Source organism: Nyctibius grandis, chromosome 8, assembly GCF_013368605.1.
Source record: "Nyctibius grandis isolate bNycGra1 chromosome 8, bNycGra1.pri, whole genome shotgun sequence".
Classification (NCBI taxonomy): Eukaryota; Metazoa; Chordata; class Aves; order Nyctibiiformes; family Nyctibiidae; genus Nyctibius; species Nyctibius grandis.
The window spans coordinates 31,149,148-31,176,761 of NC_090665.1; the positions used below are offsets into that span (position 1 = coordinate 31,149,148).

The 27,614-nt window shown below is 36.7% G+C and overlaps 1 protein-coding gene across 1 annotated transcript; it reads right to left on the minus strand.

Annotated features, from left to right (window-relative positions):
* Positions 1–125: 125 nt before the first annotated feature.
* Positions 126–27,583, minus strand: MTF2 (metal response element binding transcription factor 2). Its single transcript, XM_068406043.1, has 15 exons — positions 27,226–27,583; positions 16,911–17,109; positions 16,686–16,767; positions 15,085–15,180; positions 14,609–14,709; positions 14,111–14,259; positions 12,766–12,861; positions 11,594–11,662; positions 10,638–10,761; positions 7,288–7,355; positions 6,723–6,893; positions 5,957–6,065; positions 5,703–5,761; positions 5,461–5,565; positions 126–3,320 (listed from the first exon to the last, which is right to left on the minus strand). Exons 1-15 carry the CDS (start codon positions 27,228–27,230, stop codon positions 2,966–2,968), a joined length of 1,788 nt encoding a protein of 595 aa, XP_068262144.1. The 5' UTR covers positions 27,231–27,583; the 3' UTR covers positions 126–2,965.
* Between the last annotated feature and the right edge of the window lie 31 nt (positions 27,584–27,614).

The window sequence follows — 27,614 nt, forward strand, 5'->3', positions numbered from 1 at the left end:
AACATTGACTTTCATTTCACATATGCTGAGAGATTTTTTCAAAAATTCCTTTGTAATCTCACTCAAAATGCCTGTATGCATAGAAAAGCATAATTTTTATTCAAAATTCTTCTTGAAGTTTTTGTTGAGAACAATGATTTAACAAGTAGTTTGCTATGATGATTATTTTACAATTCTGACCAGTAACATGCTGTTATTTCTTTGCTGTCTTGTTCATGTGATGCCTACATTTTTAGAATGGCCTCAAGAGAGGCTTCACCTACCTAAATACTACTGTAATACAAATAATATATAATGGAAAAAATATTAAATCTGATACACATAGAAATGGTTCTAAATCAGTGACCACAACAAACTTGAATTACATATATTTACACACATGCATACATACAGTGATCAAGTCATACCAAAATGAAATCATTACATACAGCAACATTTGTATTTTTCCTTTAGACATTCCATTACTACATACAATGAAACTCACATAAAATGAGAGAAAGGCATTTGTAAGTGTGCTTTAATTACTACTCTAGCTGTATCTTCAGCAGCACTATTGCAGCATTTTCCAGTACGTGACACCTAGTAACAAAGCATCCCTCAAGCATAGCTGGAACACTAGTAAGTCTATGTGCAGGGCAAGTGTCTCCAGGACAGTAACAGGAAAGCTAGAGATAGAGAAACAATGGATGGGAGGATACCACCAAGTATGTACTTCACAAGAATACAGATTCAAAACTCATTCTTCTCTCTCAAAAAATACACACATTTAATGTTGGTCTTTTAATTCTAAGAAAAAAGCAATTCCAAAAATACAAACTGAACATCAGAGTCAAGACAACCACCATAATAAAGTGAAACATTGACATTCACAATAGTTAAGTCTATGAACAGCTTAAGTTTGACAAATATCTTCTCCCCATCCACTAAAGTCCCCAAGTACATTCCAATATTTATCTTTAAATGAAACTTTACAAAAAATACTGCTGGTGTTCAGTTAGAATTAAAGGACTTGGATACAGTGAAACAATAAAGACAGATACCGATGGTGTGAGTAAGGTTACAAAGGCTTTACATTTTGCATTATCCCAAGATATAAACATTCAAAAATTAACATGAAGTTGCTGTGTTATCAAAATATTGCAGCTATAGGCAAGGCAACATTAAATTAATAGCTGAGGGTGTGAGAAAAAAAAACCACACATTTTAGTGAAGGTAAACAGAAGTGGCAGTTTTTAATTAGCATTTTTATAAAGCTAATATTACCTGGCCAGCCATAAACCAAGCACAGGATAAAAAGCTTTCTCTGCTTCCTTTGGCTATAAAGTGACAGGGGGGAAAAAACAAAAAAAACCAACAACAACAAACCAAAACAAACAAACAAAAAACACCACACAAACCCACAAAAAACCCATCACCTTTTCAAGATGTTCAAGATGAGCAGAAAAAGTCAAATAATCAAGTAATGGAATAATTAAGTACAAGCCAGGCAGAACAGTTTAAACCACTCTGTCATTTGTAAGTGTTACATAATTTTATTTTGGTGGTAAACTGTAAGCATGTAAGAAAACTAACCTTATGCAGTACAGTGAATAACCACCAAAGTAAAAATATTCTTCTGTTTACTCTTTGGCTAAAACCCCCTCAAAAGTAGCAGACAAAGAAAAAACATCTAATACTGGCAAGAGACTTTTTGACTTTTTTTTTTTAAAAAGTAAAATAAACTTATCAATTTAAAACCTGGTATATTTTATAAAAACAAAAGAGGTAATGTGGTAATAAAATCAGTAACATTACTTCAAATGGCAACAAACCGTTTGTTGACCCTGTGCAATAATAGACTTTGTTCATACTACATCTATCAAAATACCACTGTTTTTACAGATATGTAGGAATCTTGTGTGTGACTCCTGTCAACTTAGTTTATAACTGGGACACAAAATTTACAATCAGTGTGCCACAATAACTTTCAAAATTGTTATTTCTAGTAGAGTTAATTTCAACATGTTCAGATCCTGCATTATTTTGTAACAGTTAATTCACATGGAAAATAATGGAATATGTTACCTAGAGCATATGAACATCAATGACTGCACCCATTGCCAGAACACACTGCACTGGTTTGACACTTTTCCTTAGTACGCAGAAAGCAACAGCACCCAATAAGCCTGAGAAGAAATGCTGCTGTGTAAATACTGGCAACTATTCCTGAAAAAAGAATTATGGGATGTATTCTCAGAAGCTGCCCAATCCCATAATTTGTATTGCATAGGTCACAATCACACATATATATACACGCACAAGTATGTGTGTGCGTACATACATACGTATATACACACACACATGCACACACGCACACACACACACAAAGAATATATTAAGACGACAATGAAGTCTGGTCACAGAGCAATTTACAGGCTCAATATATTTTTTTCTTTTTTCTTTTTTTTTTTTTTTTTTTTACACTTTGAAAGAAAACTTCAGTATTTTACAGTCTTCAGTAGGCATTATATACACTGCACTTATGAAATCTAGAAAGTATTGAAATAGAAATACATTTCTGCAAACATTTGGGTAAGAAAACAAACCAAAATTTTTCAAAGATTTGTGCTATCTACATAATATTTTCTCTAAATCACAATAACTGTATCCATGGAATGTTCTCTAGAAAATGTCTTTTTTTTTTTTTTAAAAAACACCATGCACATTTTTAAGCAATCATAACCCAAAATATCCCAACCTAAAACAATCTAACAATGTTCAGATTAAAAAATTTAAATTTCAGATCAGATTTTAAAAAGATAAGTCTTTATCACAAGAGCTGTAATGACAACAATTACATGTTAAGGCTAAACTGGTTTTGTTTTGTTTTTAGAAACACATTTAAAGACACATTTCTCTCGTGGCTCTGCATTATGAACTGTACTTACAGATGACAGTGCAGTGAACATAATGTTCAGTCCTACAGTCAGGATGCAGTTGCTCCTTCCCACTCCACAAGATACTGCACCTTTCCATCAAGTGTCACCCGACGAGCCAACACACGGTATTTTTCCCCACAAGCTATTCTACCCGCTGCACCAAAATAACTAGTAATCGAGTTCTTTAGATGATTGAGCTGTAACTCCTGATCTGCTAAGTTGTTAAGTATCTCTGTATTGAGTTCATCATACTGGTAATCTTCCTTGCTCTCATCATCTTTTACAATTTCTGAATTTTGAGTCTGGAGTGCTTTTCGTGGAAAGCGACCTCTTCTTCTCAAATGTGGTATTGCAGCAGGCCAAGTTCTTCCTGTACGAGTCCTTTTTCTCGAGTCAGATAGACTATTAAAAAATAAAAAAAAAAAACAGCATTATCTCAAGGAACTTATTCAAAATGTATGCTTTAGCATCAGTTATTTCCATGCAACTCATATCATAACTTCTTTGTTCTATTTTTCACTGATAAAAATACTTGTTGCCTATAGATAGATGACTATAAATATGGCACTTACAAAATAAAGACTATTTACATAAGGAAAGTTTTATTAATTTAACAAAATGCCAGAAAGGTTAGCTAAATGATATTAACTTATGCCTAGATATGTTAAGAGTACTATTTTGATACAGCTTAATCCCATTCTTGAGCAAATTTTTTAAAGTTGTCTTCTGAAAAGTCTGCACCAAATGTGCTTAAATTTGCAAATTAAAAATACAGCTGTATCACACATGTAGGCCTCAATTACAAAAGCTATACTATAAAAGAGTTTGAGACTTGATATCAGTTAAGACTGCAAATAAAAAAGGAATTCACGCAGTTATTTTTTTCAAGCTGAATTTCTCAATAAAGTAAAACTGAAATATAAAGAAGATATTGCAAAATCCATTCTACATCATTACTTTCTACCTATAGTACACATTTTCTAAAGATTTATTATATGTGGCCAGAAAAATATGCATGTCCAAAACTCACACAGATTTGTATCTGGTAATGAAAAAAGAAGCTTCTGACATCATCCAAATATTAAAAGTGTTCGAGATACAAATCCTTATGTAAAAACCTACATCTATAATTTGCACATACTAAAACATGCTTGGTGAGTCCTAAATTAAATGGTATGCAAACTTTGATGTTCAAGACTCCTATGTAACATACTGAGGAAAAAAAGCACATCTTTTTAACATTAAAAAAAAGAATGGAATAAAGGGCAGAAATACAAAACAGTGACTGAAGTCCTTAGGTAGCAATTTCAGAAGTCTGTCTGTTTTCAAAAACTCATGTTTAACTTACTATTTGTAGCAGTAATGCACACAAAAATGACTCGTGAAAGCACTTGGTAGTGTGAACCACAAACAGAGAAGACAAAATAAGTAGACTGAGGATCCGTGTACCTCAATAAAAGAGAAACTTGTTTGCTGAACTTGAGAGAGGGCAAAGTTCAAGTAAATTTATTTGCAGAAGTTGATTGTAGTTAATAATTTATTTATGAAGACTGTGCCAAAAATTTTTCATACTCTATTGCCTGTAGAAAATCACAGCATACTTACTATTCTTTAATATGAATACTCAAACCTACAAAACCAAAAGCTGCTAAAATTAATTCACGGTACACATCAGCTCTTTTGTGGCCTTTATTAGAAAACTAAGCTCAGGAAGCGTTTATGGAGTTTAATTCTTTTCAGTAAATGTAATTTAACTACATATTTTACATCAACAAAGAACAGTAGTTAGTGAGCACAAAAAAAAACTCACCCTGTGTGTTTTAAGCAGAACTAATAAAGGCTATTTTTCTTTTGTCCTATTTCTTTAGATTCCCCCATGCAATTTATAGCTCTACTCCAAGTCTCAGTTGCTCATTATTCCAAATCCCAGTGAATTACCACATCCTCAATGTTATACCCCTCTGCAATATCCTCATTTTTCTCTATTTATTTTCCCACCAGTTCTGCAATATCCTTACCTCCATTTCACTTCTACTACAGCTGCCTCATAACTTAAGTCAACCTCCTGCCTTATCTTCTACCTTTGTTTTGCTTAAGCTTCAACTAGGAAAAAACAAACACACCCACAACAAAACAGCACAGCACAGGTAATGACTAGGCCACAGATTATTAGAAAATGGTCTGCCTTTCTGTAAGTGTGGATTGCTGGTTTGGGTCTCTCTCATCCAAGCATCTATCTTCATGAATCTTGTTAGACTGTAATTTCTTTGGAGCTACCTGGATCAGATTTCATGGAAGTCAACTAAAAGGTTCAGAACTGACTGAAGTACAATAGAACCTTAGGTTTTAAGAAACCAGACTTAGAACATCACATGTCATGCTTTGGCAAGGTATCTCTTGTAGAATCCCTGCAACTTCTGTTTATTAAGGGTGAAGTATTGCTGAACCAATTGTTTCCTGTCCCCCCTTTCAGAAAACTTTATTAAAACTAATGTATTGCAAATCTTAAACTTTCTAGCAGATAGAGTAATTGAATAATTACCTATAATGTCTGGAAATGCTAGATGAGGTAGTTTCTTTCATACTGGCAGCACCTGTGGATTCCACATCTGAGGTATTGGATGAATGTGCAGTTCCATCAGATTTCCTGATATGCAAGATAACAGGGTTGCCATGTAATGAAAATCTTATATTAAAAACTGAGCTGACATTTCAGAAGCAAACAGATAAATGACATGGTATTATAGTGTTTTACAGGGATTTTTTTTTTTTTTTTTAATTTACCCAACAGTGCAGGGTAATTCCAAGGCTGGGTTCTCTATCACTGGAACAGGTTCATTATCCTAAGGAAAAAAAAAAAAAAAAGAAAAAAAAAAAGAAAATAGTACTTCAAATTAAGTTTTAATTGCTGTATCAATTTTATTTGAGGGTGAATGGGGGAACATCATGACTCAGATTAACTGGTTATGTTTTTCTTCAAAGATGATAATCCAGTTAAAGGGAAAAAGGGGGAAAAACAAAAATACCCAAAACCTTACCAGAGGAGACGACTCTGGAGTTTTGTGAATCATTTTTCTTGTATAGGGACCAGGTGGACGACCTACTGATTTTTTTTTCCCCTTCCTTTCTATACCATTACTTAATTCCCTAGAAGAAAATTCGTATTTTGCTCTGTATTACTGAAGATAATTTTCATTGAATACATGTTTTCCTTTGCCAATGAATACACTATTAGATGTCTATTGTAAAACACTGCGCTAAATGAGGTTAAATTTGGTAAATCAAAATTGTCAGGTAGAAAGCTACATATTTCGCCTCTAGAAAAACAGATACAAGATCTTTCTAGTGATATTACTGATTTTCTAATGTTGAGGAGGAATGAACAAGTGTTGAATGCTGTTTATTCATACGATCCCACTTGGTAAAAAAGATGGTACATTTACTAATACAAGTCACAACTTCACATCATACCTCCCATTTAGAATTCTAGTTAGATTATTGCATAAGAGCTCAAGAAAAGAAAAAGATTTTGTTTCTCAAATGGCAGCAAAGTTGGGATATTTTCTGTTGTTCTTACTGCTAAATTTCATCTTGGGTTTTTGGTTTGGTTTTTTTTTTTTTGAAGGCTGCTAATAGAAGGCTAATTAAATTTGTTCAAAGACCTTGTTCTCCCAAATAGTCCACCTTTATAGTTATTTTAAAAAATACATTATACAATGAAAAGGTCTTTTTGTAGGCACCAAAATATACCCAAAGTAGCCCCCAATTTACTACAACATTGTTAGAATTACTGGGTTATTTTACCTCACATCAGGGATTGGTTTAGATGATTTTCTGCCTTTAATTTTGAACTCATGAGAAGTTCCTTCTGGTTCTTTCTCAGCCTTCAAAGCAGCATTTGGTGGCACAGGAGGAACACGAATTCTTAAGCCAAACAAATGCTTCTTTTTCTTTATTTCTTTTCCAGACATAAACCTAGATGATTTAAAATTAATTGTTAAAATTCTGACCCCAGGAAAAGCAACTTTTAAAATAACAGTGTACACGCAAAACAAAACTATGCAAATTCAAATATTCATTCTAATGCTATTTTATTCCCCTCTTTCCCCTAATGCAATCCTCACTCTCAAATACAGAATGAGAAGCAGAAGAAGGATGGAAGTTAAAACAAATTTTTTCTCATGATCTGGGTTCCACTCAAATAGTTATGTAATGTTATAGTTTGAAATAGAAACAGTATTTAAAATCTAAATGTTATCTGAAGCCAAAGCGATTATCAGATAGACTGAGCAAAGGAGACTGAGGACTGTAATCTACATCAGATTGAACAGGCAAACAACATTTAAAACAAAAAGTACCAATAACTTACATGGTCTTGTAATCATTTAATGCCTCCAGTACATGCTCATATCTTTCAGATTTTGGTGTATCTGCCAGCTGTGAAGTATTAAGAAATCATTTAACCTGTCAAATTCTTTAGTAATGGAAAGATTCCAGTTACTTTGAGTTACTGTAACTACAGATTTGGATATGAAGTACATTTATGAAGTATTAGCTGTGAAAAACTACCTAACCCCAAAGGATATTAATCATTATCCCATATATTCTGTGATTTACATCCACAGAATTTATGCCAGGCTCAAGCTCAGGCCAAAGAATTTGAGTTTCACTTAAAAGAATTGCAAGAAAAATATCTCAAAGACTGTTAATATTCTCAAAGAACATAACACTAGCTTGCCCTCCCAAGACTGCTAACAAGAAGTCTCCTGTGGCGTTATGTACTCACAAATTAATTGCAATTGCAAGCAGAAGATAACTATATGACAAAAGAACTTAGTTATTTTATTGGTGATCCTATTAACCAAAATCCTACCACAGGACCTAATTCTCATTTTTGCCAACATGATACAAAAAAAATGAAAGAGGCCCAGAAAAGTTATGAGTTTAAAAAAAAAAAGTAAAACCATTTTCATGCCCCTTTTGCTAAAACCCAGTCTAACCTCCCTTCTTGCACCAAAGCCTGAAGTAGCTAGTCCCTATCAAGCTACCAAAACATGGAATCTTCTCTCTGAAAAATTGCATACTTATGAATTGGAGACATAAAGCGGAGTATGTATGGTGGTGACTATAAAGAAGCTGACACAACATTTATGTAATAGAATTTAAAATAAAATTATTTTTATATTTAGACAGCTATTTTTAAATTCCAGGGAAGCTACCATGTTTCCAGTTGCCGTGCCAAAATTTCCAGAACTTATATCCAATTGGCTCTGCACTTATTTTATCTTTAATTATAGAGCTGACAAACAGTTTATAAGTTTCACTATTAGTATGAATACTACAGAGCAGACTGTACAACATTTGCAGCTCAAAAAAAAACCAACCCACACCTTCAAATACTTTCTAAAGAATACAATTCTGACCAAAGAAGACAGATAGAAATGCTCAAAAGATTAAATGTGCTAACAGCTACATAGATGAGTAAATATACTCATAAAAAACAACCTTTTAACACAATTTTGGGCAAGATTCACAGTCACTCTACCTGACTACCAAAATTAAGGGAGGTATTCAACCGATTTTAGCCAAAGTAAGTAACAACTGTGTTTACACACCTTTACCATTCGCATTCAGTACAATCCATTGCCATCCAGAGGCCGTGCAACTCTATAGCACTTAACTATAGAAAACTGCCGTATGTTTACTGCATCCTAAATAATAACATGCTAAAAGTTACTGGCTTAGGCGGTCTGGTAAGCAGCTAGAGAGAAACCAAAGTGCCGTTTCTAACAGTGGCAAGTTAAGAATATTACAAAAACCCTAAAACCATTATATTGTAGATGTTATTATTTCTGTGACTAATTTCTGTTTAATAAAGAAACCAGATGAACCAAAGAAGTAATTTTTTCCTTAATTTTTTCCCAACTTAGTGAGAGACATTTAGAATCTTTTCAGAATACAGTCTTGAACATTTCCTCAACACAGCTTTTATGCATTTATTCAAAAATCTACCCCTTAAAAAATGTAGTCTTCAGACTTAAAAGAAGTAGTTTCCTTGAAGGTATAGAAATATTGATTGAGGAATTGAAAGTACCACTTAACAGAGAGGTGAGTTCCCTTATTTTGGATCTCCCCTCTCCTTCTTCCCCCTTAGTTATGTGTTTTTCACATAGATCGAGCATGGATGGAAAGTGGAAAGGGGGAAGAGCATCACGATGAGGACTGTAGCCTTTCAACTTCTTCAAAATGGCATGTGTGCTCCAAGTCAATGGCAGCTAGATAGCTCTACTCTCCTCATCCACACCACAGCTGCTCTGATTGGTCATTCTGACATGAAATTATGTTAAATCTAAAAAAAAATTATATTATGTGAAATAAATATTAATTTCTTCTACATTTCCCTCAATACTAAGGGAAACAAAAGTTAAAATTAAACACCACTTACATATTTGTTAAACTACACAGTCAGACAGCCAGAACATTTCATTCTATTGAAAAGATGGTGTGAGAATTACCACATTTTGTGCAGCCTTTTTTTTAATTAAAGCTTGAGACTTGATATGACAGGATTATTGACTTGATATGACTTAGCTAAGAGATGCCATACATCCCAAAGTAAACCAGATGTCAATTCATAATGACACTAATTGTTGTTTTTTAGTAGTGCTTGAGTGCTTGCTTGTCTTTCTAACAAACTATTGACACTCATAGTCTAAACATAAGTATTTTAAACTGTTTTCCATCATTTATGAAAAGTAGGTACTCATTTAAACCAGGAACATACATTTTATTCTCAAATTGTGTCTGATAGTAAAAATGGATTACAGATGTATGAATTTACTGAAAAAAAAGTAGGATGTACTCGTGATAAGAAAATTTCAAACCAGTTATATGCCACCTGTATTGAAAAACTCCAAAACCCTGAACAAATTTCATGTACAAAAAAAGTGCATATTCTAATAAAAGTATGCCAATTTGAATTTAGACATAAATTTTGCATCCAACCTTACATGCAGAAAAAAAATATTTACACTGCTCCTCTTAGTTAAATATGAAGTCAGTCTGCTTGAGGAAATGGATTTCTTTAATGCTAAGATAACTGCCCAGTAAACCAAATAGCTGGAAAAATAACTAGTATAGTAGTGAACTAAAACCAAGATGCCTTAACAAGTAGCAGATCCTGGAAAAGGATCAAAATCTTTAGACCTGGACATGACCTGATCACCCTCAAGTTTGGAAGAGGGAAGAAAGAGAAAGTGTTTGTATACAGTAATTTGTTATGTGTTACACCTTAGAGACTTTGAAGGTGTCTTCATACACAATATACTCTGCATTCAGTTCTACATTTACATTTTCTGGTTTGTGCACATGAAAATATCAGAGAACTATGAAACAATTATAAAATGAAAGAAAAGGAAAATATATCTATGCAACGAAATAAAAACAGTTCAGTATAAATAAAGTTGCCATGGAAATAATAAAATAATAGTTACATAGACCACTTGAGAAATTTTACAGCTCAGAAAAAACATACACCACTTAAAAAGCATTCTATTTCTGCAAGGAAATTAACGATGGTCCTCTCATTATTTGGAATTACCAGATTTTAAGGTAATAAAGGATTTAACATCCAGAATAAAACGGTTTGTAGGTCGCTAACTTTCAGGACATACGTATGCACTTTGAGGAAAAACAAGAAAAAGAATTCCAATTACTTACCTCACCAGGATGCAATCTATCCCAGTTTTCATTAATATAGGCCATGAGTTCAAGCTCCGAATCAAAGTATTTCTTCTTATGAATAACACTTAGGTTGTAAAGGCATAGATGTGCTATATCTACCCTAGAATTCAGAAATATTTGAATAAAAACAGATTTAAGTCTTTCTTCCAATTGCTTTTCTTTGAAATAATTTAGTAGAAAAGATATTAGCACAATATACTTAGAGGAACACAAAGCACAACTTAAAACACTCAATCCAGGGAACAACATTATGCAGTCTCCTGTCATTTCTCTTCCTCAAGTGATTCCTTCTGTTTTGAATCTTACTTTTATCTCTGCCTCATCTCATTGTCATGATGCTCTTTTAAATTCCAAAACTTATTTAAGTAAGTCCAAGTTCATACTTGAATGCATCAATTCTGAATTCATGGAAGTATTTTGCTGAATTAACATTTGACAAGGTAATTTTCACCATATATTTGTTGGCATATATATATATACATACACTAAATTTGCTATAATTTCTAATACGGGTTAGTTCATAGATCTCAAACTACAACTAACATTAAGTCTCATCAAGGAAACTATTATAAAACGTGTCAAGATGTGTACTCTAGTACCTGCTACATTTGGCTTATCTAATGGCAGGATCCTAAACCTGCAAAAAAGACTTTGTTCAGATATCTCAATCTTCACGTATACAAGTGAGTACTTGCTTGCTACTTTACTGAACAATCCCAGGAATAAATTCCAAGAGCATGCAATTGCAGTATATCTCTACATTTAAGGATAAATTTTGAAGGAAGAGTTGTCCCTCTTCATACAAGCAGTAAGAACAACTCAGGAAACTCAAGACAGCAAGTGTATTCCCTTTTTTGCATGGAGAATCAAAATACTAAAAAGAAAAGCAGAGCATGTATTCAAGTCAACCTTTTTTTTTAATTCATACTTACCATCTCAAGGGTAAACGTTTGAGGTATTCTGGTCCAGAACTGCAAACTGAGCAAATGAACGTATAAAACCTAAAAATATATACATACATATATGTACACATGTCTGGGTAGTGGGTGTCTGTACAGACATACACTCTCTTAATGTTTTAACACTCCAGTTATGAAAAAATTAAAGTTAAGCAGGCTAGAAACCCAGCCATATGATATTTGAGAGTCCCTTCATCCTCCACCTTCCTTTATCAATTTCCACAATCTGTGCTGGTACCTACCAGGCCAGATACAAGGTACTTCCTCAATTTTATCCTGGTACCACTGTTTCACACTCCCTAAGAAAGTCCCTCAACCTGTGACTATATCAGTGAAGGTGCTCCCTAATGTCCCCACTCCACTCTCCGAAATGCAGAAACTTGTGCACCGGTTTAAGTATGCATTTAAAGGACCTGGGTCCTAACTCAATTCCTTCATACATTCCAGCACAACCAACAGCTAAAAAGAAAATGTAACAGATAATGAACGAGATACTCCTTGATTCCCTTCTCCAGTTTCCTCTTATCTGCTCCAACTGCTCCAAGTTCCTCTTAAAGTGAAAGCACAGACCAGCACTCTTTTTCATTTCCTTTCGTCCCGACTCATCACACATGAACAGAGGACGTACAGAGTTCCCCTCAGTCTAACTATCCTTGCAGCTTTCTCCAGTTCCCTGTACCTACTGTTAGCACAGGGAACTACTACTGCACACACACACACACGCTGACAGCCTACCTTGAAGCATGGTGCCTGTTGCATACAAGAGATTAGTCACCTACGCAACGTGAACTTGAAAACCCTTATCTAACTTATAGGCCCAAAGTGGTGTGCTTTAAAGCTTCCAATCTCCCAGTAGCCAGCACCTATAGTATAATGGACTTCCACCCGAAGTGGAGTCAGTAAAAGCTTGAATTTAACTATCCATTGGTTACCTCTTCACTGCCCCCCCCTTCATTAAACTGATATGAAGAACTGCATTTTCCTGACACCTGAACAGATACTTTATTTCATATGATCTTCTACACAAAACTCACCCCATTTTTGGAAAATGCTGTTGTATTAGGGATGCCTTAATGAAAGCTCATAGGTGAGATTCTCTCCACATTTTAAATAAAGACAACCATAAAGTATAGCTGGTTTCTTACCTGTCACCAAAAAGCATTGGCTTTTGGAGGCACTGCACGCAAGCCTCATGAAACCACTGTTTACATTTGCAGCACTGCAACATCTTTAGATACCAGCTTCACCAACATAAAGAAAAACAAAATGTGTTAAAAAAGTTGCTGAGAGTTGTTCTTCATTACGTTTAAATTAACTAGCAATGCATCTTCTGACCCAAACTGATTTTTACAGTTTATAAAATAGTCATCTGTAGTGATATTTCAGTAACAAAGTTCCATAATGAATCATTACCAGAAAAGAGTGACTGAGAACAATAAAAAGATAGCCTAGTAAAAGGCTTAAGTTATTAAATGAAGAAAATAAAAATTTAATTCCCTCTGCCAACTACCTTTTAATTCCCAATAGTAAGAATCCAGTAACTCCATATAAGCTCTTTCTCACATACCAGATTAGCTTCCTTGTTATTTTCCAGAGCACAGCACAGTCACATTAAGTCACAAATATTTGTTCTGAGGATTCAACTACTTGAATCCTCAAAATGAACCTCACAGTTTACACTTTTTCAGCTTCTCCTTTGAGAAAAGGAACCATGCAAAATTGAAGGCAGTGTTTGTCCAAGTCTGCAAAATTCTCAAGCCAGAGCTCTGTCCTGTGACTATAAACACAAAAGCTTCACTTCTTTGTGGGACTCTTGACTTGGCTTGACTTCAAATCTTCAATGCTATTCTATTCATTCACTCATCCATGCAGACACCAGAGTATTTATCTCTACCTGCTTAAGGAGTCCTCTTTTTGCCTTTCTTGTAAGAAAGGACCAGCAGAGGACTCTGTAATGCCATAAAAGGAAAGAAAGTCTTTTCCCCTGCCAATAATTGCAATCCAGGGTATGATGTTATGGTAGAATCGGACAGCTGTCTATTCCAACAAAATTTAATAAACTAATCTCTAGATAAATTTGTATTTGTGACTAATGACAGAGCTGAGTTAACATCAGAAAAACACTGCCTAGAATTGCAAGAAGATCAAACAGCTCCACCCAATCTCAACACATTAACAGTAGCAATGAAAAAAATATGTTCTTGCTTGTTGTAGAATGGACTATGATGTTATGCGATGGTCACATGACAAAATGAAAACAAACCAAAAGATATGATGGGAGAAGGAAAGCCATTAATAATGTATTTCCCATGAGATATTTAAAACCAATATATCTAAAATTCAAAATTCTATTTTGCATCGAGTTTAATACCTACACACAATAGAAACAGAAACTAACAAGATCACAAGTAAAAGTCTACAGGATCAGCACCAAAGTTTACAGCTGCATTACGGAGACAAGTTCTTATGATATATCATATGTTTACTTACTCTCCAGGTCCTCCACAATAGCAGTAACACTGCTGGACATTGGTTTTATGACCCGCATCCCACTCAAGGTCTGTTGCATTATATGGTAATGTTTGTTTCATGACTTGCAGTGCTTTGGCATTTGGTCCTTTCTTAAGCGCACCACCCCTCTGTGCCAAAACAAATACATTAGTTTACAAAAACAATATATTTCTGAAACTTTCAAATCCTTTAATTTGAAAGTTACAAAAATTTGTCTATAATCAAGTAAAATAGTTTCACCTGTATTTATGTTGTAATACTAGTATATTTGTTTAAAAATAAATTGAAAGACAAATGTCATCTATTAGTAAAATAAATATTAATTCCCAACATGTAAAACTTCCATTTAGATCAAAGTTAACAAAAAAAGAAATCATTGAAAAAAAATTCTATTTCTTTTATTTTTTTGTTTCAACATCAAAAAACAAAGTGTGCATGCAATATGGGATGCATTAAGAAATGTTTTTCTAGAAACACCTTTGTTGTTGTTGCAAAAACACACTGTCGACAGAGCCATTTATCATCTGAATCAATCACGCTGGAATCAATATTTGGTGTGTGACACAGCTGATGATAACCTGTATAAAAAATTATCAACCAAAGTGTTATTAAAATGGCGGAAGTAGCTTACACAGAATTAACTATATATAATTTTAATGCAACTGTAAGGCATTATCCATTATTAAGTGCCAAAAACCTGATCAAAAAGATTGGTAACACATTCAAAACGGTCTTTTAATTTTTCTTAGTGGAAAAAATAAACTTTACTTACAGAACAGATGTTAGTCACTTTAACATGGATTATCATTATTCACTGAGCTGTTAATAGCCAGTAAGGGCTATAAAATTTAAGATCAGTTGAGCAGTCATAGCCAGGCAAATATCCTCCTTCATAAAACAAATCAAAACATCTTTTAAAATGCAGTAAATAGGAAAAAAAAAAATCTAGTTACCTTGCCCACATTTATCACATATAACCATTTCATTCGGTGCTTCTGAATACTCTTCCTGACATATTGTACAGACCATTTCCCCACTTTCAGTGGCTCCTAGACAAAGATGAAAGTGTGATTTTTTTTTCAGATTGCATCTGCAGTTGGAATGGTTACCACACATATAGCTTTTTTCGTAGTTTCAGTTACAGATGCATGCATTGTAGAAACATTGTTACAGAACCTAACTTCCTAACAAGAATGAATTCAGACATTTTGTACAGACTGTATGTGTTACAAATATTTATATTACTTATCATAGGCTATCAGATATTTATAGGCTATATACTGCCTATTTACTATGCAGTCCATGGTTCCTTAATATCAACAATAAAAACTAAATAACTGAATAAAGAATGTAAATACAGGCTAAAAAATACGCATAAACAAATCTTATCTGGACAACTGATAGATATGTTTTGTATTTACAGTAGTTTGTGCTTCTTTTCATGTAAATACATGCACATTTTGGTGCATATCTTTTTGACAGATCTGCCCAAGGTGCTTTAACATTAAAATCCAACACTCAGAAAATATGTTATTACTTCTTATACATATCTGCAAGTATACAAAAGGACACAGTATAAGGAAGAAAAAAAATGTTAGCTTGCAAACTGGAAACAGAACTACATCTTGCTCCAATTATACCATGTATCAATGTAAAAATCTGGATTAAAATACAAATTACTTAAACTACATTATCATACTCATGCACTAAAGTTTGATAGGATAAATGAATCAAAGATCATAAACTAGTACAATACAGAAGCAGAACAGCAGTGTTTTAAAAGCTTCTCAGAAATAAAGCAGGTGATTTTTTTGTTACTATGAATACAAAGTTTCTCCTGTTAGCAGATGAAGTGTTTAGTTTAAACATCACGAATCACCAAGAGTCAGATCAGATTTCCGTTGCCTTTATATGATGAGGAAGTTGTAACTAATTTTCAGAAGAAATTGCCACTGAAATTGTCATCCATGCTTCATTAGCATTAGATTATCAAAATACTAGCTACTCCCCAAGTATCTGAAAAATCAAAGCTAATATACAATAGATGTCTCACTTGATAATTGCACATTTCTTTATATCACATGAATACTCCCAAATCTGTAATGGTTTCTTATGTGCAACAGTTATGGTGTTACTTTTAAACGTGAAAACTCCATTCAAACCTAGGATTTTCCAGTCTTTGGTTTCTTTCCACGTCTTGTTGTTTCAACTGAAAACAATAGGAGGACATAAACTTGGTGTAAATTAGGGCCTGGAGTTTTCTGTTAAGACAGAGTATTATACTCTATCCCCATCCAAATAAACTCAAATGTGATTTCTAGAAGTGTTCTCCCCTCCATGCACACTCATGTGAAAACAAAAAAAAAAGAACCAACAAAAAAGTAACTGCAATGATTTTTTTTTTTTTTTAATTTGCTTAATTCATGATCCTGGGTCCCATCAAACTATATCGCTCTTTGGGATAAAATAAATTATTACATTATATTATTGTAACAGATATAGTAATCTAAACAAATAAAATACCAAACAATGACTACTTCACTGAAGTTCTTGCCTGTTTGTATGTCCTTCCAGAGAACCCAGGATTTGGAACTGTCTTCAAATATAATGAAGCAGTTCTGTTTCAGTTTGTTTATCTGAAAACCAAAAATACAGTAGAAGACATGAGTAAAAGGACTAAACAGAAGCATGTATTTAATACTAAGTGAGACAATAATACTGTAATATTTAGCCAACATATGATACTGTAAAACTCCAGTGAAGTTAAAAAATTGTTTACCTTTTTGATAGTTCCAAGATAAAACAAGCCATCTGACCATCTAGCTAGGACATCCTGACCTTCTTCAAATTTACACAGTGGCTTTTTGGCTTTCTGTCCATCACGTAACGACAGCTTGGACAGAGATGCTGAGGTCTTATGGCTTCGACGTAAAGGAGACCGCTTATGGACCAGTGAATTACCCACCGCTGTAGAGTCTCTGAAGAAAGGGAAGCAAGAGAAACGGTAATTACAATTAGGTTAAAGTAAGAAATCATATATTTTAAATATTAAGATGATTCGCAGCTAGAAATCACTTAGCTAACTCCAGAACTTCAGGTAACTAAAAACTTGGTCATGTTTTCAGACTTTACACACCTTTAGCAGCAGTGCCTCTGCTACTATAAGAGTCTACAAAATTTGCAAGAGACAAGTTTATATGAAGAAAAATCTTCTATGAAATCAACTAATGTAAATGAAGATGAGGAAACACAAACTTTCCATCTCAGAGACTCTTCATGAAGTCACCAGAAGCATCAAAGAATGCATCAAAAATATTCAATGCAGGATTACTTATGCAAAACGTTAGTCACTCCAGTGGCTGGCAGTTTTCCAAAATTCCAAGGAAGCTAAAAAGGTCCTAAGCAAATTCTAACTATGTTACCTTGGTAGGGAGAGTAGTAGTTGACAATTAACGTCATACTCTGCAGTTGCTCACTCAGAATGCAAAAAAACCCCAAACAAACAAAAAAATACACACACATACACAAACACCCACAAACACGGGGCGGGGGGGAAGAAACCAGGCTGAGCACTATGCTAACTCAAGGTCTATACTGACTCAGGTACCTCCAACACAGCATCATGCTTTGCCACTAAGCATAGCTGTAGGTTTCCAGCACAGGAAGAATTTCTACATGTTACATTTCTCATGTAAAGTAAGTTTTCTTATCTGTTAGAATCAGAGAGGAAAACAATAAGGAAGGAAAACAAAAGACCTTGCAACCTTTCTTCACACATGAAACTCAAAATCATAAATTACTTGAATCAACAATCATTTTTTCCTTATACAATTCCACAATATATAGCCTACTTATATATGTGTGAATATGCTTTTATGTCAGACTAGCTATCACTCCAAGTAAAGGAGTAAAATATAGAAAATTATAAAATAGGACCAGATAATGCACAAAGAAGAATATTAATAAGTAACAGGTAGAATTTGAGACTATAAAACAAAGTTACCATTCCTATATTCAAATGTGTTTTCTCTTTAGAAACTAAATGTATGATGCAAACACAAGAACAGATCATAGAGTTAAATAGGATAGAGTCAATTTAAAGAGCAAAGTTTCACCTCACTCAAGATAGCTTAGGTACATTATCAGCACCAGAAACATTTGAATTGATCACAAAGCACCAACAAAACCAGTAAATGAATCAGTGTCCTATATGGTTTGATGATAATTACCATTCAGATGTTAGAGATGTTATCCTAGAGTTTCAAAGAGAAGGGAATCCCTTCTCCCTAAAAAGTTTACTATTTATGTTCAATATGAAAATAAAACTGGAATTATAATAGCTTAAAACAAAAATGCAGAAGTTAATATTCTAGAGAGCAATCAACAATTTTTTTGTACTAAATTTAAACCAAGAAGGTTGGACACAAGAAAATTAGACAACTGTTTTAAGCATAATCACTGTTAAGTCTAAACAAAGACATGACAGTAAGAGCAGCCATAATGGGCCAGACGAGTGTTCCACCTCGCCCGATAACTCTGTCACCCGCATGCACAACTGGGTCACCACTTTAAGTCCTGCCTGATCCCAAATACACAAATATTCAGACAGGTGACTAGGGAAGACCAGAGGAACAGAAAACTTAGAATAGCACTCCTCTCCCAAATAGTGTAAGTCTCTTACAGGCTGTGGATCCAAAGGTGTCAAGCAGTTATGTCTTTTATATTTTAGTCCTTAATGGAATTTTCTTCTGCAAGTTTTCCTACATGTTTTGTTGAACCTGTAAAGCAGCACTTATTTTGGCTTGTTTCACAGCTGGCACCTTGTCACTTCATTTGACACCCTTCATCATTGCATCAGAAAACTAAACTGTCATTTTCCATCTTCTCCCTTCACATCCCAGTAACGATGTTTAGACCCACCCAGCCATATTTCCCAGATAAATAATCCTACCAATTCTGCTGCTTTTCATGTGAAAGCTGTTTAAAGTTACCACTGCTTTTCCCCCGTTCTACTCTAGCCTCTGATAAAAGGGACAGGATGCATGCGGCATTCAAAATAAGTTCACAATAACAGGATAATAGCACGGTAGCCCAGGCCATTTTTCATTCTTTGCTCCTTTCCAACTAATAACACTTGTAGCCTTCCCCCAAACCACTGCAATCAGGCACTGAGTTAGAAATTTCAAAGAATGATTAGAAACGGCAGGTTCTCATTCTAACTGCTCCCAGACTACTGTTTCTCTTCCCACTGTGTATTACTTCTGTTTGCACCAATTTAATTTGCCACCTCATTATCCAGTCACTCAGTAGCTTGAAGTCCTTGTACACTTTCTACATTATTGTGATTAACATCATACCCTTAGAATATTTCATCATTTAAAAACTTACCATCTTTTGTACGTCACTGCAAGATTTTGCCCCTTGTCTTGTACAGTAGCTTAAATTTTTGCAAGGGCCTCTGAGGCAGGGCCCCAGCCCTTAGCACTTCTTGCAACCACATTCTACTCCCTCCCTTGTATCTATCTGTGCAACCATTTACACACCCAAGTACCAAACATGGCCAGAAACAAATGTGTCTGAAGTCAGCCAGTCAAGAGCAGAAAAAAAGCTTTTACCTTCATCAGTTCCTTCAACCTTTCTGACTACACACATGTCCAACTTAGCACAAAGCAAGCAATGTTTAAAGGCTAGCCAAGGCTTGATCAAAACAGCCTAGAAATAGTTGTGAAACTATAACCTATTCTCAGCCAATAAATCATCATTACAAAGTATTAAAGTATTCAGATACTTCAAATTACATCTATGAACTTGATTTAGCATATTAAATGGCTCAATAAGTTGCTGTGTGTAGTTCAAAGCACCTAAAGCAAATTCACTAGTGCACCTTGAAACAGTTTAACAAGTGTTTTGACAGGACTACTCTCTTCTAGAGGTTCACAGATTTTCTTTCCAGTTTTTTATCTGGTTTAAGAAACTAGAGAAAGCAGCTAAAAAGGCAGGGATGTTGGCTCTTCTTTTCCAGTTCTTGAAAAAACTGTGTGAAAGACCTTGTACAGAATAAGCAAAAAGATACAATCTAATCATTTATTATACATAATCTAGTACAGATTTCCATTTTAAAAATCAACAACTATTTTTATGAGTTTTAATATTTTTAAAAAGTCTTCAAAAGCATATCACATTATTTTAAGTACAGAAGTTTGTCCCATAACTCCATTCAGAGTACAATAAAAATGCGTTATGCATCATTTTCTGGCACAAAAGCACTTATGAGTCTATACATTGACTGAGATAACAGCCTAAATTCACAATAGCTACTTCAGACACTGAAGGATCTTGACACACAGTAAAGGTCTGAGCCAATAAATCAGACACTTCTCCAATGACCTCATTGCTCTTTTTGTGGGAGACAGCACTGCTGAAGTCATGACTAAACAGCTCATGAAGTAGCTCCTGCTGTGGCAGTTTATGGCTTATCTAACACATAGACTGAAAATAGGGTTAGTTATCACAATAGGCTGACACTTGGAGCTAGCTTAACAGTTGCTTTCCACATGGATGAGAAGTTCATCTTCAGGGAAACATTCCCTCAACGTTTTTGATGGAGATTAAGGGGGAAGAGCTACTGTTTTAACAAGCTGACTTTAATTAGCAAGCCGTAAGTGTCTCTGAAGTGCCTTCTGGAAACACTGTACAAGAAATCACAAGAAATTCAGCACAGACCAGTGTAAAAACTATATGCCTAAAATGTTAATAACTTTCTCGTCTGTCTTGCCACAGCTGTCTCCACTGTAGTGGAGTACCAAAAGTCACACTAACCATTAAATAAATTTCTGTTGGAAGTTAAGTGAAAATGGAAACGGAGGTTAACTCTTGCTTGCCAATTTTGGAATTAATTTAAAGGTTCCACATTTTCCAGAACTGCTTCAAGTCTTCCCTAAAGTTTAGCTCCACAGCACCTTCCTACCATACCCTTTACAGTTACCAAAAAAATTAGTAACCTTTAAATAAAAATTTCCCCACCATCCTAAAAGCTTCTCCCCAAGAACTTCTCATTCCAAAATATCCAACAGATGTCTTGCTTTTCAGAAAAACTTATCCAAGATAAAAGTCTACTTTATCTCATTTAACTTGCACAACTAAGCTACACTGCATGTCATACAGCATGTCCAACTTACCTTGCCTTTACATCCTTTACTCAATACAACACAACTATGTTGTGGTTGTATTCTTACTCGAGCACTTAAAATGCAGAGAAAGTACTTACGCACCCCTACAATCTTTCAGAAATTAGTGAGGGAAGTCAATAAAATGTGTTTGCATGTTGAAATAGGCTTCAAAACAGAAGTGCACTTTCACCATTTCTTGAGAAGTTGGTCTTGTAAAATACTGAAAATGCTCATTGATTTTTCACCGTGGGGTCTAGATCATAACCATAGATATTCTCAAGCAAGACAGGCATCTACTTAATGAATTAGTTTATAATACGCTGCAGCAGCAGGAGATAGCTGTCACTCTTTGTCAACAGGAATGGTAAACTCCCTCTGAAGGTAAGCTACATAAATCAGTCTGATTAGTGAACCATGACAACTTACTATGCATAGCATTGTATTTATCAAAATCAAAATTAGACTTCTGTTAGTTCTGACTTGTTTGTAACTCTTTCTAACCTCCTTATTAGAGGTTAGAAAATTTCAACGTTCATTTGATGCCTTTGACTCCTGTATCTCCACAGCAACCCTACAAAAGGAAGGAGCAGAAAAAAAGGAGAAAGATATGAAAAGGCTGGAGGATTTAAAAGACTGAGCACTCTCCCTCTTGTTTCCAAGTGTCTTTTTCCTCAGCAGCACTGCCAGGTTAAGGTCATTCATACTCCTGTACTCTTTCAGTTGTAACAACAGCTGTGAAACAACTCCTCTTAAGAAAAACTCCCTTGAGAGTTATTTTTTTAGCCACCTCAGTTCATTGATTGGTTTCACAGAATGGTTTGTCAGCACAACAGAACAAATGCAAACAAGCAACTCAAGACACAAACTCCCTCAACTGTCACTGCCAGACTGCAGTTTCATTGACAATCCATGCAGTTTCAGGAAATTCCTTCCAGAATGGCTATGTGATTCACAAATACTGCAACAGTAACACACGACAGGTACCCTATGAGTACAAATAGTTTTTGGAAGCCAATTTAAACATACTAAATTTTAACAACTAAGTGCTCAAAGCATATTAAGAGAAAATTTTAATCCATTGAGACAACTCATAGAAGTGGGACCTACAGAAAATTCATTTATTCCCAGTAAATACAAATCACACTGAAGGGAAGACGAGTTTAAAAAGCCCAGCAGATTTAGCAGAGAGTAGTGAATTCAGACTAGAAATCCCCCCCCCCACAGAGCATCCTACTAAGACAACTCACATAGGTTTAGGATCTATCTCAAAACTGGAAAATACGGTATCATACAGGAGAGGAAGATCTAGTGAAAGAACTTACGATAACTAGAGTTAATCAGCTTAAATTCTGGAAGTGTGACATTACTGCTGATTAACCACAATTGTTGTGTCTGAAGTTCAGGCAAACTACACTTTTATTAAACTTTAAGGAAAGCTGAACTATGAAGAATGGTTGCAAAATACCAGAAGTCTGTTCTGCTCTCCTTAAAACAGGACAGTTAACATCTCACAGGGAATGGGGCAGGGGGTGGAGGTCTAGCAAGGGCCCAGAACACACAAAACTGAGGGCAGTTTCACACATGGCTTATCCAATACAGTAGCTTGCTCCCCTCCCACCAGCTCTGGAATGACAAACTGACTTCTCCATAAGTTTTGTATTCAGTTTTCTTTCCCTTAATATGGATTAATTTTCTGACATTTTAAACAAATTAAATTACCTCACAGAAAGGTCTGGTGACTAGACAAGCCAGGTAAGCAGCAATCGCTCACAGCCAGAAGGCAGCAGAAAAGGGAAATGAATCTTTTCTGAGCGACACAATCTTAGCTGGTTTACCCAGCACTGCACAACCAAGCCCAAGCCATGCTTCCATCATAGCTGCTAACCTGTGACTGGGAGCCAGTACCTCTGTCAGCAGCTGCAGAGATACTAGATCCCAATCACATGTTTCTTCCCATCTTCCTTGCATCTTCTTTGCCATTTATGAGACCTCATGCCAAACATCATCCGTTCACTGTGTCAACCATACCTTCTTCCCCCAAATCAAAAGATCCTGCTGAGCCCGACGGACAGACTTAACAGGATACTTCCTCCACCCCAACCCAGGCCGCAACTTAGTATCAGTCTGATTCAAAAAAGAAAAAGTTCATTTTGCTTTTCATAATGGCAAATTTGTTGCAACAGTCACTGTTCCAATTATAAATGAACAGGCCATTACATTAGTAAATTGCCATGAATTTCTTTCAAATAGAGGATCCAGTACAAATATAGATTATAGTCTACCCTTTTATGCTACTTCATGTAGCCAAATATGGAGCTTCCAATGTGCCATGTCATAGAACATCTACAAGACATACTTTGAGCTCCTTATCTTTACACTATTTTGTATTTTGGTACAATCAAAAGCCTAAACCACATCATAAACTGTACTGAAGGAGGATAAAGGGACTCTAACCTAGGCATCCCTCAGCCAAGGAAAGCACAACGTGAGCAAAGGCAAGTGGTATTCTGGGCTATATTAACAGGAACAGAACCAGAAGACCGAGGGGAAGTGATTATTTCCTTCTACACAGAACTCTCTAGATGGCATCTAGAATACTGTGTTTTGGTTCTCCCAGTGCAAGACAAACATCAAACTAGACAAATTTGGCAGAGGGCCACCAATGCAGTCAGAGACTGGAACATTTGCCCTATGAGATGAGGCTGAAGGAACCAGGCTCATTCAGCCTGGAGAACAAAAGGCTTCAGTGAGGCCTAACAGCAGCCTTCCAGCTCCTATGAGAAGACTAACAAGATGGAATTAGTCTCTTCACAGTAGTGCATGGCAGGACAAGAGGTAATACACATGTTAAAATAAGAGATTCTGATGGGTATGGCAGGGGTGGGCCATGTTTTGGTGGGTTTCCCCTCCCCATGAGAACAGTTCAGCAGTGGAACGGGGGCCCAGGGTGGTTGTGTGGCCTCCATCACTGAAGGCTTTCAAGAGCTGACTGGATAAAGCCATCTGGTCTGGCCTCATGGCTGACGTTACACCAAGCAGGACTAGAGAACTCCTAAGATCCCTTCTAACCTGATTCATCTTTTGACACTGTGAAGTATGACTGTCCTTAATAAGATTGATTCATACTATTAAAAAGAGGCAGCCACCAGGACAAGTGCATTCTCATGTCCATAATACTACAATCATTTGTGATTTTGGTTTTACTTGCTCACATTTACCCTCAAGAAATAACTAGAAGGGTTTTAATTCTGTTTGATATGCAAAGTGGAAGTATTAGTTTCTAAAAGATCATTACAGAATAACATATTTCCTTACATCCTTAGTATGCAGAGAAATAGGGTAGGGCAGTCCTGTACTATAAGAGCCATTTGTTTGGGATTGATCATGTGTTTGTACATAAAGAGGCGAGGCAGAAAGTAGTATCAGAGCATGAACAACACACCTTTTCAGATCAGGTCTTCCCTTAATTGTATACTTAGCACCTCCTTGAACACAGCAACTGCCTTTTGGGTTTCTACAGCATCCAAATACAGGATGCCCAGCAACATTCCGAAAGGAGTGCAGTATGAGCATGCACCCAAGCAGTGAATGGGATAACAGACAACATGCTGACTTTCACGGGGCGGGGGTCAAGGAGAAAAAGGATTTCAGAGGTGATCAAAACCCCATGAAGATAAATGTCTTTAAGGCTAGTCTACAAGAACAGCAACCTTCATGAGCATTCCACAGAAATAAATTAAAAATAAATCAATCTAAAACATGAAGTACTATTACCCTCCAAGATATTTAGTGAATGAAATATGTCCAGACTCATCAGGAATGCTCTCATCATCAGCTCTTGTCCCCTCAAAGAAAACTAAGCCTCTTGATTCCACTCCTCCATAGAGATTCTATCTTCTAGGAAGAGACAATCAGCTCAAAGTCTATATTGTTAAAAGTGTTAATTCAACTAGTTTCAGTGCTTTCAGTAACAGATATCACCCTGCTCAACGACCCTCCAACAATACCTGTGGTTTTATAATTCTTCTCCTAGTGTGTTTTACTCAAAGACACACTTCCCCTCCATTTCCTGCAAGGAAGGCCTGTAAAGAAGGTGAAACCAACTCCGCAGCAAGCTCAGAGGTCAGTCACACAATAAGTACTGTCAATTCACAAACGAAGAGGAGATTCATATTGGCTTCTAGTCACACATGTTTCTTCCCTCCACAACTAGCATGAGGAGCATAAAATATGCTCTAAAGCCATTTTAGGTGCTTCTAGTACTATATTCATTCACATCTATCTCCAGGGAATACAGAAGTCCACTCTCCACTAGGAAATGAACTGCAACTTATTTCTTACAGCTGCTCTTCTCATACACTTTACCTGATCTCCTAATGCAGGGAAGGACAAGCATAACCATATCCAAGGCCAGCCTTGAATCTAACTGCCAGCGCGTATGTCTTTCACCTATTTAAAAAAAATATGTATACCTCAACAACTGGTAACTAGCCATATTAAGCCATTGAGAAGCAACCTACATCTGATTTAAAATTCCTCCCAGAGTAGAAAAGATAAGTTGTTGAGAAGCCACACATCTATACTTAACAAAATAAGAGTTAATTGTGGAAACCATTACTACATTATACCCTCAATATAGATCCACATTTCACCAGCTGGGAGCTCCTCGCAAAGATCCTTCTCACTTTCGCTACTTTATTACACACATTCTTTCACATTTGCAGTCTTTGTTTTCCCTTATTCGCCTTCCACTAAAAAGCTATGAACCTATAAACCCATATTCTAAGACTATAGGAACTAAGCTTTTTTCCTTCTTTTACCCTCAAATGCTTTCAAATTAATTGTAATTTGAGTTCTCAAGAAAAGGGCAAACTTATTAACTTTTACCAACCTGATTACAGACCAAAAAAAGAAACAGCGAAACTGTTTTCTTATTATCCCATGCTTTTGACAGTTCAGATATAAAGCATCGATCACTTTCCCTTACACTATGTCAGGAGAAAATCATGCTATTATCCATGACTGTATTTGGCCTTTTAAAGTCATGAGCAGGGCCTAACTATCAGAAATTCAAGAAACAAGCATAACGCTACACTGCTTCCCTTGCAGGCCCTTTCATTTAATTATGCAGGCCCTCTCCTTTAAATAGCACCCAGATACTTCATGGGTGGATGATAACCCCTAATATTTCAACACTAATATCAGTGCCCAGAGCATCCAGCACAGTATCATATTGTTCTCTTCGACTAACAAAAGTATCAACCCATTTTTCCTACACAATTCGAATGCCAAAGAAAATGCATTATTGCACATCCTTTCAGCCAGCAACAGTTAAATATTTCGGTGCACTAAAAATGTAAGCTTCTAAGCGCATTCAAATTGCCTAGTTTGACAGAGACTAAGAGGTGAGGCGTTGCAAACAAAAAAAAGAAGCCAAAAACAAAGTTACCAGCGAACACCACCACCTCTTTTGTGCAGCTCCCTTCGCCCTCGAGCAAACGCAGCCTACTCGGACAATATCCCTAAACGAGAAGATAAAAACACAGCTGGCGCAAGCCTACCCGCAGCCTCACCGCTGCGGCACCTCCACGGACCCGCTCGGACGGCCTGCCTCCCTTCCCTTTGTTTTGGTCTCCGAACAGCACCGCTGACCCCTCACTTGCCTGCCAGCCTCCGTCGCGGAGGGAGCTGCCCTCCCCTCCCCCAAAGGCCTCCGGGGCCCCCCACGCAGCAGCGGGGCCCCTCGCACCCTCTCCCCGACGGGTGGCGCGGCCGCCGCGGGGGGGTGCGATGCGGCACCGGCGGCCCAGGCTGCGGGGCACGACCGCCCCCCTCCCCGCGCTGCCCCCCCCCGCGCGGGGCCCGGCCGGCCCTCCCTCCGCCCCGGCCCGCCCCCACCCCACCCCACCCCACCCCTCCCCTCACCTCATTCGGTCTCTCCAGTGGTGCCAACCGCCTCATACAGGGAAATCAGCGAGCTCAGGAGCCTCCCCCGGCGCCCCTGTGCGGCCGGGCCCTCGGTGCGCAGCGGGACCCCCCCGAGCACGGACCCCGCGGCGCAGCGGAGGAAAGGCGGCGGGGGAGGGGTCAGACCCGCTTCACAGACAGCCCGGCTCCACCGTAGCCCCTCGCCATTTTTGTTTCCCGCGGAGGAGAAGCTGGTGCATTCTGGGAGCACAAAGGGCCTCGGCCCCGCCCCGGCGGGCCCCGCCTGCGCCGACAGGCAGCTCCTGGGCCAGGGGGCGGGGAGGAAGAGCGCCGCGGCGGAAGGACACAGGTGAAGCCGAACCTTTGCCGCTGGGGAACAAAGAGGA

What these genes read in the sequence shown, in the direction of transcription:
- MTF2 (XM_068406043.1), bottom strand. An exon ending in CTGGAAGGACATACAAACAG is followed by an intron (nt 15,181 to 16,685) that starts GCAAGAACTTCA and finishes ATCTTTGTCTAG; the next exon opens with GAGCCACTGAAAGTGGGGAA. An exon ending in CCAATGCTTTTTGGTGACAG is followed by an intron (nt 11,663 to 12,765) that starts GTAAGAAACCAG and finishes ATATATTTTTAG; the next exon opens with GTTTTATACGTTCATTTGCT.